Source organism: Pan troglodytes, chromosome 9 (assembly GCF_028858775.2).
Source record: "Pan troglodytes isolate AG18354 chromosome 9, NHGRI_mPanTro3-v2.0_pri, whole genome shotgun sequence".
Lineage (NCBI taxonomy): Eukaryota > Metazoa > Chordata > Mammalia > Primates > Hominidae > Pan > Pan troglodytes.
This window is the reverse complement of record NC_072407.2, coordinates 23178351-23194547: the sequence shown is the minus strand read 5'-3', so window position 1 is coordinate 23194547 and position 16197 is coordinate 23178351. Positions and strand designations below refer to the sequence as shown.

The 16197-nt window shown below is 34.8% G+C and overlaps 1 protein-coding gene across 20 annotated transcripts in view; it reads right to left on the bottom strand.

The window, feature by feature from the left end:
- The window catches only part of ZDHHC13 (zinc finger DHHC-type palmitoyltransferase 13), a 195299-nt gene that overhangs the window by 152564 nt on the left and 26538 nt on the right, over positions 1–16197 (bottom strand). For 17 of the 20 annotated variants that reach the window (XM_063783909.1, XM_508324.9, XM_054662156.2 and 14 more), the window contains 8 exons: positions 13581–13703; positions 12215–12292; positions 10568–10712; positions 9108–9172; positions 7563–7725; positions 7199–7324; positions 3955–4088; positions 842–942 (listed from right to left, as the gene is read on the bottom strand). In XM_063783909.1, coding sequence (XP_063639979.1) covers positions 842–942; positions 3955–4088; positions 7199–7324; positions 7563–7725; positions 9108–9172; positions 10568–10696 — 718 coding nt within the window. In that variant the 5' untranslated portion in view covers positions 10697–10712; positions 12215–12292; positions 13581–13703. The remainder of the gene's footprint in view (positions 1–841; positions 943–3954; positions 4089–7198; positions 7325–7562; positions 7726–9107; positions 9173–10567; positions 10713–12214; positions 12293–13580; positions 13704–16197) is intronic. The other 3 variants (XM_063783911.1, XM_063783904.1, XM_063783905.1) reach the window with 1 other exon arrangement.

The following is a 16197-nucleotide window of genomic DNA, read 5'->3' as shown; positions in this document are numbered from 1 at the left end:
CGGCAAGAGGTGGGAAGATTGAAAATGCCTTCCACCTACCTGAAGTCACAAATGGTTAGAGCCCAAGTAACCCCTCTCTCCATTTCTAGGTGACAGGACTTGGCCAACACTAAGAGAACAACACACCCCTAAGCTGGACTTGGTCCTGGGCCCTGATCCTTAAGTAATAAACCTATTCCTTGGATGAGTTTTTTTGTTTGTTTGTTTTTGTTTTAATCTCAGGCTGCTATTCATTAGTGGGTCATGAAAGAATTAAATGGGCCATGATTAAAATTTTTTAAAAAGGAAATGGGATGAAATAACACCATAGAGTAAAGCATATATTAGGAGTACAGTCTTTGTTTTACATATATGTTGAGTGGCAAAGTAAATTTATTTTCACCGTGGATTGAGAATCATTGCCTTAGATAATATCACTAACACTTACCATTACTGAGGAAGCCATATTTTCCCCAATATCCCTTTCATGCAGTCCATCTTAGTACTCAGAAAATGTATTAATTAACTATAACTGCTGACCAAATTACGAGAACCATCTGACCTTGAAGGAATCTCAAGACAATCCAACAAATTATGGTACAAGTAAAACAATAATACATTCTACTGTTCCCCTCCTATGAGTAATAAATACTAGATACTTACTGTTTCCATAATGTACTCTGAGACTACTTTTAGAATCAAGTAGATTTTCAACATTAAACATCTTCATCCAGAACCATTAAATGAATGCAAATATAAGTTGCATTCCCTGGGCCTTTTCCAATACCTAAATTCCTAACAATAACATTACTCTTTTAAAGGCAAAATGAGATACGCATCAAAATTGATGCTTAAAGGATATCAGGAAAAAATAAGATGAACCAAGTCATAAATATCCAAAAAACAGAACTTAGCAGAAAGGCTGTTGGTAAGTATACAAGGTTCTTATACCCAACCAAGAACCTAAAAGAAAAAAGATAAATATAAGTTATTAGTATGACTTGTATTAATTTTAGTTCTAAATTTCCCTAAATAATAATGGTAGTAATAATAATACCAGCAGCAACAGTAATAGCTTTCACATACTGAGAGCTTACTATGTGTCACTTTCCATGTGGTAATAGAGTTATGCAACATCATCCCCCCATTTTACACAGGAGAAAACTAAAGCACAACGACTCTCAAGAAGTGTATGTTCTAGTTCTTCTAACCAACTCATACAATATTTAATTCACAACGATTTAATATATGTTTTCAATGAATCTTTTGTATTTCTACTGAGATATATATTTTTATTTCTTTTTTGGCATATATTTTTAAATACACTATAATGCAAAAATTTATATACTTGAGATTCGCCTTTACATTTAGCAAGCTTTCTTCCAGAGACTAAAATGATATTTGTTAAGCATACTGATGCACACAACCTTAAGCACATTCATCCTATAATCAGCTTGAGAAGCAGACACTTCATATAAAAAGATACACAAAGGCTAAAAAAGATACTAGTATTCAGAACACTAACAATCTCACTTGGGTCACAGGCAACTTGAGGTTCACATGTAATTTATACAAAATACTGCAGTTTCAAAAGAAAATGTCTTTTACACTAAATACTCACTACAGTCATCTTATGCATGAATATAGTTTACCTGAATATATTTTAAAATTTATTCCAGGAAAAAACAATGATTAACAGTAGGTATGAAGGGTTAAAAAAATTAGCTACCAGGATCATAACCATAATAATGGTAAGTTCATATTTGAGAAGAACTAAAGAATCCAAACTTTAGATGGTCAACATGCTGCCAAAATAGGCCAAATGAAACCCTTGCAACCTCCAGGGTATGGTCTGTCGGAGATCTTGCAGCAAAAAATGCATTTGACCAATTAGGTAATGCAATGAACTACTAATTTACAAGAGCCTGCTACCACTACATGTCCACTCCTGACAGGTGTCAGGTTAACAGCCCAGATCAATAAGCAACTGCCCTGTAACAATAGTAGTGTACTGTTGCTTTCCTCCATGAAATTGGGACCCTATAGAGGATTATGAGAAATAAGGGATGTATGAATAAAGTTGTCATATGCATTTGACTCACATTTGAATTGTGTCCATTTTTATACTGTAGGCTTCAACTACAATAAACGAATAACCAAACATAATCTCAAATGTTCCTATCCTAGGGGAGTAGATATTACCAGCCCTTGCTTCCTCTCTAAAAAAGGAGTGATGACTCTGATCCCTGGTGATTTGGCTTAAAATTTATTTAGAGCCCAAGTTAATCCAATTAGTGGAAAGTGAATAAATATCTCTAAGTTACAAGTTGTCTGAATAGCAGACAATTTTAGGCATTTTGCTATTTTTCAGAAATTTGAGTTTTCACATTACATTTAAATTCTAATTCATTTCCAGCCAATTGTCCTGCTCTTGGGTGATACAGTAGTAAGATTCCTCTAATACTTCATTTGCTCTTATGACAAAAGCAGGGCATGCTTATGCCAGAGAATGCTGGCAAGCGACAGAAAGACAGAGGAATACTCATAATCATAATCTGCAAAGAGCAACCCTGTATTTCCTTTTAGATTCTTTTCTATGGATCATCATCATTACATTTTTATTTCATTCAGTGAATGAAAATGTTTAACAGCAGAGACAAGTTTCCTGCTTTTATGGGCTTTACATTGCAGGAAAGTGATTAAGTGCTACAAGAAAATAAAACAGGGATGCAGCAGCGTCAGTCAGGAACGGCCTCACTAAGCAGATGACAGCTGAACTGAGGCCTGAATGACATATCCAACTATGAAAAGATAAGGTGTCACAACACTTCAGACAAAGACCCAAGCAAGGGCCAAGGCCCCAGGTGGGAATGAGCCTGATGTGTGAGAAAGAAGGTACAGTGCAATGAGGAGAAGGGGAAGAGAGGAAGTCGCTGGGGAGGGAATGAATCACATAATACCCCATAGGCAAGGAGTCTGGATTTTGTTCTGAGTACAAGAAAAAAGTTACTAGAGGGCTTTAAGCAGGGAGAAAAGAAAGAACTTATCTGCTTTTTAAAAGACTCCCTTGATTGCTAAGTGGGGGTAAACTCCAGGGGGATAAGAAGTCAAGAGACCAGTGAGGAGATTTGGTCTAGGATGCGAGTTGTGGAGATGCAGACAGGCAGGTAGGGAACACTTGGTAATGGGTTGGACATGGGAGGTGAGGAGAGGATGACAGTAATCCAAGCATGACACCCATATTCATTTGAGGAACTGGATGCCATTTGATTGAGAAAGGAAAGAGAGAAGAAGAGATGGGGGGTGATATGATTATTGAGTACTATGTGTCAGCTATAGCTCTATATGTTTACATGTGTTAACCATGAGGCAGGCATTATCACAACAGTTAACCCTCATTTTATAGCAACTTGTTCAATGTCAGACTGTCATGTGGTAAAGCTTGACTTGAATTCAAGCAGTCTGACTCTTAACCATTAACTATATATAATCATGTATAAATATTGTCCTAAAAATAAAACCATACCATATTTACTATTTTATAACCTCTCACAATTTAACTCAACTAAAAATGACTGACAGCAAAAATAACTAGCTTAAAATAAATTTAGAAAAAGGAAACAATTTCTGAAAAATGAGCAAAAATGCTTCAAGATGATTACAAAATCTTGAATAATTATGAAATGATTACAAAAGTCTCCCCATCATTCACCAAAAATAACAATTAAAACGTGACCCAGGATATTTATTTTCCACCAATTGTCAAGTCAACCAAGTTACTGGGTTGAGCAATTTGCTTTCAGCCAAATAATATGCTACCAGAGCCCTTTCCTCCCAACCACCCGCAGGATGCTGTTATATGGTAAGTAATATTTACAGCATGATAAAAATCTGTGACTCCAGCTAACCAACAACAGAAATAAGAAATAAAATCAGAAACACAATAACCAGCCTTGCAAAAATTAACATACACACCTTGGAAACAAAGATGTCAGAAAAAACAGTGTTACTAGAAGACATCCTTTTAAAAGCCAAGAATCTGAATTGAAGTCCAATATGTATCCAACAGCCCACATGGTAATCACAGAAAGCATCAGCAGCAGGAAGAGCTATTAAGAGATGCAGAATTTTAGAACTTTATGGATTTTACCTTTTAAGTATCTAATAATAGTGCAATATAAGAACTACTTCCAAAGTATATAATAACAATTAATACAACAACAAAGCTAACACAAAGTTTTCCTCTAAAATTGCTGATTGATAAATTTGAGGTTTGAGAGATTGTACATCTTGGAAACAATCTTTTTTTTTTTTTTTTTGAGATGAAGTTTCATTCTTGTTGCCCAGGCTGGAGCACAATGGTGCGATCTCGGCTCACTGCAACCTCTGTCTCCCGGGTTCAAGCGATTCTCCTGGCTCAGCCTCCCAAGTAGCTGGGATTACAAGCACCCACCACCATGCCTGGCTAATTTTTGTATATTTAGTAGAGACGGGGTTTCACTGTGTTGACCAGGCTGGTCTTGAACTTCTGACCTCAGGCGATCCACCTGCCTCGGCCTCCCAAAGTGGGAAACAACCTTTTAAAAGCCCTACATTTTATAAAATGTTACTTAAACATATTTTGTTTTGTTTTCTTCTCTACAAGAAATGGTGGTCTTCTAGAAAACTGTTAATGAGAGCTAAGATTTTTCAAAATAACTTCTTGCAAACAGTATTCTATATTGGAAAGCATAAAGCAAGCTCAAGGGACTACATAGAAATTAATACAAAAGACTCAATGAGGGAACTATAAGAGCTCCAACCTGGGCACTGCACCATGCCATCCCTAATGCAGAAGGTCAGATGCAACAGGTCTGCAGAAAAGATGAGCTATGTTTGGAGAACGTAGAATTTTAAATGCCTATGGACATCTAGGAGACAACCAGCTGGCAGTCAAAAGTAGGTCTAGCATTCTGGAAGACTTGAAATTTATCAGTACATAGGTGGTAAAGCCGTGAGTGAATAACATCCCAAAGACTGTGTGCAGGTAGAAAGGGGGCAGAATCTTAGCCAAAACAAACATTTAAGGGGAAAAAAGCAAAGTCACCAAAAATAACCAAGAACAACTGACCAGAAAGGCAGGATGAGAACCGGCAGAAAGAAAGGTTTCAGGGAATCCAGGGAAGAGAGTTTTGAGAAGGGGGATGTTCTCAGTGTCAAATGTCACATGGAGATCAAAGATTGAAATATATCCTCATGATGCTACTAATTCAGGTTTATTTTGGCAAAGTTAAAAGAATGAAACTTCTATGAAACAACAGTCTGACTGAATTGAAGCTGGGCCCCATGTTTGTGCAATGCAGTCTTTAATGACAAGATATGAGACCTTGAAAGCAAGCAGGGCTTCCTTCCTTCTTCTTCCATTTTCACCTCTCTAAGCCATATCTAGGAGTGGATAATTTCAAATGACATTAAATCTTTAAAATGTTTCCTATTCCAATTGGCATGATGACACAAAATGGGCTAGTTTAGATTTTTTTTAATGTAAATTTAGAATCTCCTAGCAACATAATCTCAGAACAGAGATAAGAATTAAATACGGATCTCAAAATTCTAAATCCTAGATATAACACTCTTACAGACAAGCTGCCCTATTCATTCAACAAATACTTGAGGGCATATTATATGCAAGGTACTATTCTAGGCACTTGGGACACATCAATGAATTTAAGATCTTTTTCTCACTTAAATTCTAGCTGGGGAAGATAGACAAATAAATATACTAAGTGAATTTTATAGTATATAAAAACCTGGATGACAAAGGGCCCTATAGGCCATCATAAAGACTTTGCTTTTACTCTGGGAGAAATGAGGAGACATCATAGGAATGTGAGCTGATAAGTGACATGACCTGACTTACATTTTAGAAGATTCATCTGCTGAACCAGCATGGCAGTGGTAGAGTGGTAAGAAGGGGTCAGATTCTGGACATAAACTGAAGGCTGAACTAGTTAACCCGTCTTTCTAATGGACTGCATATGTGGTATGACAAAAAAAAAAAAAAAAGGCGAAGACAGAGGAATGCTGGAGTTACCAGCTACTGAGATGGGGAAGGCTTGGCTTAGTCAGGGGAAGGGTGGGGAGGGTATCAGGAGATGTCTATTAGACATCAAAGCGGATGAGTAAAGTAGGTAATTGGATATATGAGCATGGAAAGGTCTAGACTAGAGAGACAAATATGGGAGTTATCAACATATAGATGGCATTTAGGGAATGAATAGATAGCAAGGAAGCTCAATAACAAAATCCTGGGGCACCCTACCAACAAGAGATGGGGGAGAAGTGGAGGAGCTGGCAAAGGAGACTGAGGAATAACCACTATTTCTTTCTCTCCCCACTCCACATGCCTAATGCAAAAGCAGTGTAGCATTCATGATGATCCTCTACATAAGAATACAGTGTCTGTTAATTTAGAATCACTCTGAAAGTACAATTACTAATTATTATTAATAAGATGATGGTATCATATTTGAAAACAATAGAAACAGTGGAATCAATCCAATATTCCATTTTAACAATTTAAATAGTATTCACTTCTATGACTTAGATTTTCTTAGCCATTCATGAGAATAACTTGAAGTTTCTAACGTTTTCCATTATTCAGTTCATTTTAAAGTTTAGAGGAACACCACTCAGAATTGCTAAGCTAAAAAAATGAATAAAATTTGGATTTAATCTCTCAAAATTCCAGTGTTTTCTTTCATGAAGTGATATCATATGCCTAAAGTTTTCAACACCATCATTTTTAAAGTCCTTATGATTCTAAGGAAACATTGTAAATGTTATTATTTTCTTTTCGAGAAATAAAATTTTAGTAAGGAATAAACTATTCCTACAAGCTTCTATAAAACTCCTTGCAACAAGGTGTTTTTCCCATTGTGTCTCTAAAAATCAAAACCTTTTGCATTTCAATACATTCATTAAATAAATGTGGAAGTACACAATGATATTCATAAGGTAACAAGCAGTTTTAGAGCATCTAGTTGAGGACCAACAATAAATAGCCAACGAAAGTGCCAAATTTCCAACTTTGGGTAATAGGATGCAGGGGAAAGATATAGTCAGAAGATATAATGCAGCAAAAAGCCAACTCTCTGGTTTCCTCTGATGCCTTAATAAACAAAACCAAATGAACAAAAAAAGTCATCTATCCCATAGAAAAGACCCCATATGAAAATACCTCGCATTTCTGCAGCCACCTCCAAAGTTTGAACTTTTGGTTGGCTCTCATTTTGGCTTCTGTTTTTAGCATATGAATAATGAGCTGATTTTTGTTTTGTAGAGCCATATCAAGAGGTGTTTCTCCCTTAAAAAAGAGTGGGGTAAAAAGTTTAAAAGTATTTTTAATATATTATGAGTGCTAAACTTTTTTTAAACACACCAGAATCATAGACTCAACACATTATTCCAAGGATAGCCAGCTATTATCATTTATATCTATCTTGGGGTAACTGAAAACAAATATATAGCTTATCTTTACGTTAATTTATCAATCTTCTAACTCAAGATATAGTAAACTAAGGGAGATAAATACCTGGCCATACCTTAACATTCTGGATATCCAGGCTAGAACCAGCTTCCAAAAGCTTATCAACTGCATTAACATTTCCTGCTGCAACTGCCCAGTGAAGTGGAGTGTTTTGGTGTATTTTATCAACCACATTGAGAGAAGGATTAAACTTTAAAAGAAATCCAGTTGGTTCTGGCCTGTCTCAAAATAATAAAATACCAAGAGGCATTAACAGAGATGATGACTTAAGGAGTAAATGCAAATTATGAATCTTTTAAGATAATGCCATCAATTAACCATTCAGTTAAGTATTCAGAACTGAGAAACTTCTTTGTACTGAGTTCTATTCTAGGTACTAATAGGAGATTAAAAAAAAAGACATCTATTAAATGATGACCTGCTATATAGATAGATAATTTTAACAATGCAGTGGAATAACTGCTTTTGTTTTTCAAACTTTTCCTTTCATATTGTTGTTCTATTGGCTAACACTTTTCTTTGAATATAGATTTAACTTTAGCCAATATTAAATGCTATGCTATTTATTCAATTATTCAATTAAAGACTAAATGTATGTCTTAGTTGAGGAGCTAACTTCATACTCTCCATCAAATCAACTGTTAAATAAAGGAGGTATAAATTATGTCCTAAAATATTTGTATATCTTAGAAAGTTACGGACTAGAAGACAGAATTCAGTAAAATATTTTTACTTTACCAATACCTTTCCTTCCTTCATGACCACTGAAGAGATTCTTTTAATAAAACAATATTCTACTTTATTTATTCCATCAATATCTTTATAGAGATTATACCTGACTTCAGATTTACCAGCAAAGAAGAGAAAATGCTTTTTAATAAAATTCTACCTCCAGTCCTACCATTCCATGAACAAAAAGGAAATAGCATTAGAACTAACACAGTTCCTAGAACAGAAGTCCTAAGTACAAGCAAAATCAGAGATTCAATACAACATAGAAACAAACTGCTAAAGTGAGAACTGTCGCAAGTATCTGCTTAGATAAATACCAGAAGTTGAACTATACAGTGGTCATTAATCATGTGTTTATAGAAATAAATACACAGAAAAACTTGAATATGTAAGTGCCTGATCTGAACATACAGACTCTTTTCAGTTAATGATATTTTCAAAGTAGTCAAGAATGATGTCAGAGAATCTCAAAATTTAATATTTTCCAGAAAGCAGATTTATCACTTAGATTTCAAATTATGAGAACATTTAAAATTATAGCCATTTTTTTTTAAAGCCAAAGGAAGAAATATAAGTTATGTTAACAAGTATATTTCAAGGTATATCTATTTGTTAGGTAAGGAAATTTTTTTCTTATTAGTAGCTTTCAAACTTTTTGCCAAAGCTATCAGAAAAGAGAAAATGTATTTCAAGGCTGCTTTTCTAACTATAACTACCTTAAAAGTCGATCATCACAGTCTCAGTGTGAAAAATCTTATTTTCTTCAATGTACTATCATCTCACATAGACACAGATACTTAAAATTACATACACAGAAAAGAAATAGTTGGAACCAAGAATGAGATTGAGCGGACTAAATTAAACTCACCCAATTACTTTGTGAGCTGATAACATGAGAGGTGTCTGCCCATTTACATCTGTCATATTCACACTCTATTCAAAAAGAAGACAATTAGCATAACTGTAAATACACTCAAAAGTCTATTTGTTCTCTTAATAGAAATATCTCTTTAATACATTCAATACTACCATTATTTCTACATAAGGGGCTCAAATATCATTTGATAAAAAGAATGTTTTGCTCACTTCCATAGGGTAAAAACCCATGGATTTCCACAAAATATTTTTAAAAAGAAAATCTGAATATATAATGTAAAGTGTTATATGATGTGAACACAGTTAAGGGAAAGAGTAAAATGTTGATAGCTACCATCAAATACAAGAGATGGTAGAGACCTTAAAAGTCACCTAGTTGAGACCTTAGTTGACACATTAATTCGCATTATCATTTCTTATACAAAGTCATTCAGTATCTACTCAAACACTTCCAGTAAATAGTGAACTCCCTATCTTCTGAGGCAACTTGTCTTTCTGGACTTATCATATTAAGTTTTAAATAGTAAAATATGAAAATTTCCTTTCTATTTTCTGGAACACAGGAAAAAAAAGGAAATCATATTTCCATGAGGATACAATCCTTTTAATAAGACAGGTCTAGGTTTAAGGTATACAGCAATGGTTTCAGCTAAGCCAAAGAAAAACAGTTTCAGCTTCTGAAGATTCTTATGGGCCTTGGAGGAACAGGACTTGGGAAGGCACCCAAAGAGAAGCAGACAGGACTCTTCCTCATATATTTATATTTTTCCAACAATGAAACCTAGGAGGTTATAATTCTACTTCAATCAGCTAAGTCTGAGAGAAAGTGCTTATCTAAAGGGAGCACAATCATTCCAACAGCATTTGTGCAAACACGTTTTCATGCCTTTTACAGGCAAGTCTGCTAATACATAAACTACTTTGCTACCAGAAAACATATTCCAGGCAAGTATAATTGACAGTGAAACTTACAATAACCTATAATTTAACCTGTGCCTCTCAAGGCAAGTCAATTTTCATGGAATTACTTTAGAGAACAATAAGAAACATACATTCAAATTGGCCTCCCATTTTGGCTCAAATAATGAAAGCAAATGATGGGTTAATTTAGTGATTTGACTACCATTTTTATATCCAACTAGAAGAAAAATACAGGCTTTGAAGTCATGTTTTTGAGAAACTCTGCAAATTACTGGGTTCATAAGAAAAACTATTACCAGCTTACAAGTTTCAGAAACATCTATTATACGTTACTGAGCTAAATGACCTGTCCTTTTCCCTCCAATGAAGCTGAAAAGCAGTATTCAATAGCTAAACGTACTGAGGCTAATATCTGAATATCTGGATATCCATTAACCTCCACTTTAAAAATGAGAAGAGACTACTACTAATAATTTCCCCAACCTCTTCAGATGATAAAAACTGGAGTATAAGACACATTTCAGAACATACCTGTCCCTTTGAGATGAGATATGCTATAATAGGCATGTGTTGAAACAATACTGCCAGGTGGATGCTGCTGAATCCCTCTCCATCAATAAGAGTGGGGTCTGCACCACGCTGGAGTAATAATATGACCATAGGTAAATGTCCTTGTCTGCAAATAGAAGACAAAAAGCCATTCTGTAGCATGCAGAAAAAGCAAAAAGTCAGGAAGAGACTGATATTCCTAAGACATGAGGGATTTTGGTTACATATAAAAAATATTTCCTAACAGTAAGATTTTTGAAACAATGGTGATTGTCCAAACGTTTTTAACTTAGATGCTGCAAACTTAGAACTATATGGATAATCATTCTCGTTGTTTTTTGTTTTTTTTGAGACAGAGTCTCGCTCTGTGACCCAGGCTGGAGTGCAGTGGCACGATCTCAGCTCACTGCAACATCTGCCTCCCAGGTTCAAGTGGTTCTCCTGCCTCAGCGGGGACTACAGGCGCATGCCACCATGCCCACCTAATTTTTTGTATTTTTAGTAGAGATGGGGTTTCATTGTGTTAGCCAGGATGGTCTCGATCTCCTGACCTCATGATCTGCCTGCCTGGGCCTCCCAAAGTGCTGGGATTACAGGCATGAGCCACTGCACCCGGCCTGGATAATCATTCTTGAGTGCAAGTGATAAACTTGATAACTTCCCAATCTACCTTAAACCTGACCTTCACACATTACCATACGTGAATAATAATTCTTTATGACATGGTAACAATGAAGATTCTAAGACACTTAGATGTCACTGTCATTTTAAAATCAAAAAATCATAAGCCAGATATACAGAAATATAATATTCATAAACTATGGGTTTACTGCGATAATATTAAGAGCTATATGTTCATATGCTTTTCTTATGCTTGACTATGGTTCATTTTTCATGTAAAGTACTGTACCTCAGTAGCTTAAAGGGCATGAAGTAACCCTAGAGTTTCAAAACTCTTAGCTATGGAGAAAAGATTCAACTCCTTGACTTACATGAACAATTATTCACTTCAGTTTCAGATTCCTGTCAACCCCACCAACCACCAAGAGTGGAGTTTAAATTAATAAAAGAAACTGATAAGTATTCAAGACTTATTAACTTCAGTTTCAGATGGCCAATATACAATAGAGAAAAAAGGAGAGTGACCACACAATATAAATGTTCTAAGTTGATCTACTCAAAATTTCTTGTTAATCCTGCAACAACTTTTAAAAGAGTTGACTCATTTGGCCCTAAGATATAGAGATATACTTCACATTTAAGAGGAAACTCACCTCTGAAATAAAATCGTAAATTTCTAAATAGACATCTGTCATAAGCCTGAACTGACTGAGTTTGCAGTTCACTGAACTACTATTTTTATTTATGTTACCAAGTATGAAAATTATTTATTCTAATTACAAAAAAGAAACTATAAAACACATATTTGAGTTGGATAATCATAATGAAGCCCTAAATTAAATATCGAAAACATCCTTTCTGCAAACTCTTTAAAGCTGAAATTTATTTTTAAATAAAGGGGGGGAAAAAAAGAAAAGACAGCCTTTCAAATCGTCTATAACTGATTTTTTATATGGTGACCACTAGCTACATGTGGCTATTTAATTTCAGCGTTCAAAGAAACCTTACCGGATGGCCCAGTGAAGAGGAGTTGAATTTAAATCTCCACCCAACTGATCTACAACAGCACCTTTTGAAATATAAAACCTGTTAAAAGCAGACACAAATGAAAATAAGATTTGAAACTTAAGCTTCATATTGAGAAAGAAAATACTAATTTTTTCATAGTAATAAATATGTTGGAGAACAAATTATGATAGTAATAATCCCTAAAACACCCAGATCTATAGAAATATGAAAGGTTCACATGGCTGAATCAGACAAATCCCTGATGAAACATCCTTAGGATGTAAATAATTAGTCCTGCTGTAATTAGCATTCCATTATAACTTACATATCAAATACATCATAACTACTCTCTGCATAGTCTAACTACCGCAGCACTCTTGAAATTGTTTATATTCAAAAGGTTTAGGATCAAACAGATATTCTTACTTGACTGGAAGGAGAAAGGTAAAGTTATGTCACCTTCAACAGTTTAAAAGTAGAATTACTATGTGGGAATGAATTTTAAAAGTAAGTAGTAAAGAATTAATTTAAAATCCTTTTGGAAAAGTTAGACATTTTGAGTGTTTTGCCCTGTATTTAGGGTACAGAGATGAGAGGCACTGTATAAGGTGGACATATAAGGTAATGAGACTGATTTTCTTCTATGGTTTATAGGAATTAGTCTCATTACTTCAAAGTTGAGCTTCATACATCATATTATCTAAATACCATGCCAGTTTATTTCCACAGAAGAGGAGTTTGCCTGTGAGTATTCATGTGTGTTAGAACATTTTAAACCTTAATAAATTTCTTAAACTTTGAGGATTTTAAATATCTAATCCTATAACACAAAATATACACACATTCACATACACATGTACATTTTACACGTTAAGCTGTTTAAAAGAAACAATGGGTAGGCAGTAGTGCTTCATGAAGGGGAAATATTTTATACAATCCAATACATGCCCACTTAAAAGTATATTCTATATTTAGTTTTTTTAAAAGGTTAAATCTCCTATCTGTTCTTCGTGGTATTAAAATGTAAAATATTTCAATGCTTCTTCTAAACTAGATGAGACTTCCCATTCTCTTCTGAAAAAGTTTATTATACTTTTCCTTTTTTAAAAAATGTTCACTTTTACTTTCTAAACTTTATGATTGGCCCCCTTGGCTTTATCTCTAATTTTCCCTTTTGGATCAACCAGGCATGGTCTCTAAGGTCCTTTTCAACTTTATAATAACCAACGTGTGTGGCAGAAAAAGTTTCGGGTGTTCTTTTACACGAGGATTACACATGGTTCAATACCCATACTTAAAGAAAAAGATAAATGAAGGAGAGGTCTAAAATTATAAATACACAATTAACACATATATCCCATCTTACTTTACAAGATCCAGTCTGTTGTTAATAGCAGCCCAATGAAGAAGCGACACATTTTCTTTATCTGGTTGCCTGACATCATATCCTGCTTCTACCAACTCTTTACATCGTTCAAAAATTCCGTATCTCAAGTAAGAAAAAAAAAGCATAATTGATACAATTAAAATCATTTCAAATATCAAAATTTCTTCACTTTACTATATCTTTTCACTAGCCAAACTGCCTTTCAGTCAACACAGAAATATAATAATTAACAAAGACATGCATAGACAGGACACAGTATAAAGCCAAACAGCAAAAGGAAACCTGGTTTATGTACTGATCAGATTAATCTCTTTGGAGTTGAACTTGACTTTCTTAAGTAAACTTTAAACTTACATTGCCTTCCTTCAATAAGTTTCATCTGATCTCCACTATGTGCCAGAAACACCTGGTGCCAATTCCTGACAATAATCTTACCCCTGAATCAAACCAAGCCCATGCAATAATCTCACAATAAGGGATAAAGACTAAAAGCAAACTTAGAATGGGATAAATTCCACAACGAAATATGGAAAGAATATAGGTATAGCAGAGGAACAAATGATTAGCCCTTCCTGAAGGAGATGAAACTAAGCTATATTTTATAGGTTGACAAAAGGTATTTCAGGCAGAGGAAGCAGCATGTACAAAAATCAGCAATGTGAAACGACATGGATGTTCAGAGAAATAAAAGCAATTTAACATTGCTAAAGCATAAAGCATGAGAGGGAATGGTGAGACATGAGGTCAGACGCAATAGGCAAAGATCACATGGGCCTTCTGTGCTATGCTATGAAGTTTAGCTTTATGTACAGTTCAATGGGAAACCAATAAAGGGTTTTAAAGAGGAAAGCACTCAGACTTTGAGTTTTAAGAAAGATCACATTGGAGGCAGTATGGAAGCTGCTTAGAGCAGGGTGAGGACAGAGAGTGAAATACCAATTTAGAGATTATTGCAATAAATAGAGGTGAGAGACAATGAGAGCCTAAAGTAAGAGAGAAGCAATAGGAATAGAAAAGAAATGATGGGCTTGAGAGAGATTTAACTACTAGTTAATCAGTTAAATAGTATAGCATTAAAAAGAGGTATTTCATAGAGAAATTATAGCATTAAAAAGACATATTTCATAGAGAATAAAGAGGTAAATCATTTATTAGCAATATTTCTTTTTTTTTTTTTTTGAGATGGAGTCTTGCTTTGTCACCCAGGCTGGAGTGCAGTGGCGCAATCTCAGCTCACTTCAACCTCTGTCTCCCAGGTTGAAGCGATTCTCCTGCCTCGGCCTCCCAGGTAGCTGGGATTACAGGCGTGTGCCACGACACCAGGCTAATTTTTGTATTTTTAATAGGTTTCACCACGTTAGCCAGGCTGGTCTCGAAGTCCTGACCTCAGGTAATCTGCCCACCTCGGCCTCCCAAAGTGCTGGGATTACAGGCGTGAGCCACCACACCCGGCCTATTAGCAATATTTCTATGAAGTCCCAACTGATCCTTTAGCACTTTCTTTAAAACTTATTTCTACTTAAAACTACCTGAAAGTTTCAATAAGCCCGCAAGGATCAAAAAACAAACCAAATGGCAGAATTGTCTGTTTCTCACACTGTAAATTAGAATAATTTCTGCCTTACCAAAATACGCGTGTGTGTGTGTGTGCGTGTGTGTGTCTTTTTGGCATTTTTAAAAGAGTAAATTTTTGAAAATGACACACATACATTTACACTCTCCATCTTTTAAATGTCAACTTTAACATTTTACTGGAAAATAAATACTCCCTTTGTTTTAGAAACATAATAAGAATATACATTCAGGTTTTGCTGGTTTAGAAAACACACACACACACACTCCATAGCTCTCTATGCCCTTCCCAGATACTACCTACAGGTCTCCCGACAACCACTTGAGAAGTTCCAGGACCTGAAGAAAATTTTAGGAAAGACATAAAATGTGAGTTTTTACTGAGATTCCCTCTAAAAAGAGCCTAATTTCTGACATTTATCTTAAGAGTTTTATGGGCAACAGGGAAAGATTTAAATGTTTCCATCCTAATTAAAGCAAATATTTACCTTAAGAATACGCTCATCTTTGTACAAATAAAATATAAACAATATCAAATAACATTCACCTAAAAGAGTGGTTCCCAAGGCCTCTAGAGTTAATATAAATTGGTAATTAGAATACTCAAATAATTGTCAATATATTTTTTAATTAACATAGACAATACATTAGTCCATATCAAGGCCAAACAGGCTAATTAATCTCCAAACATCTTTGCTTCTGAAAGAAATTATATCAAGTTAGTATGGTAACATTAGTTCCCCTCAGGCTGATTAGATTGGCATGATTTTTATTTGATGGGCAATCTGCTGGGCAGATTTATGTTTGATTACTACAAAAATGGATTAATACTTGATGTAGTCTGATGAACAAAATACTTCAAAATTTGCTCAATGTCAAGAGGTGTGATAGATTTTAATAATCAACAAGATCCATGAAGGTGAAAATGTTGGAAATAATTGACTTAATGCAAATACCCACATATGGAGATCTTAAGGGGAAACTTTCAAAATGTACTTCCATATCCAGTGCAAGCAAAACAACA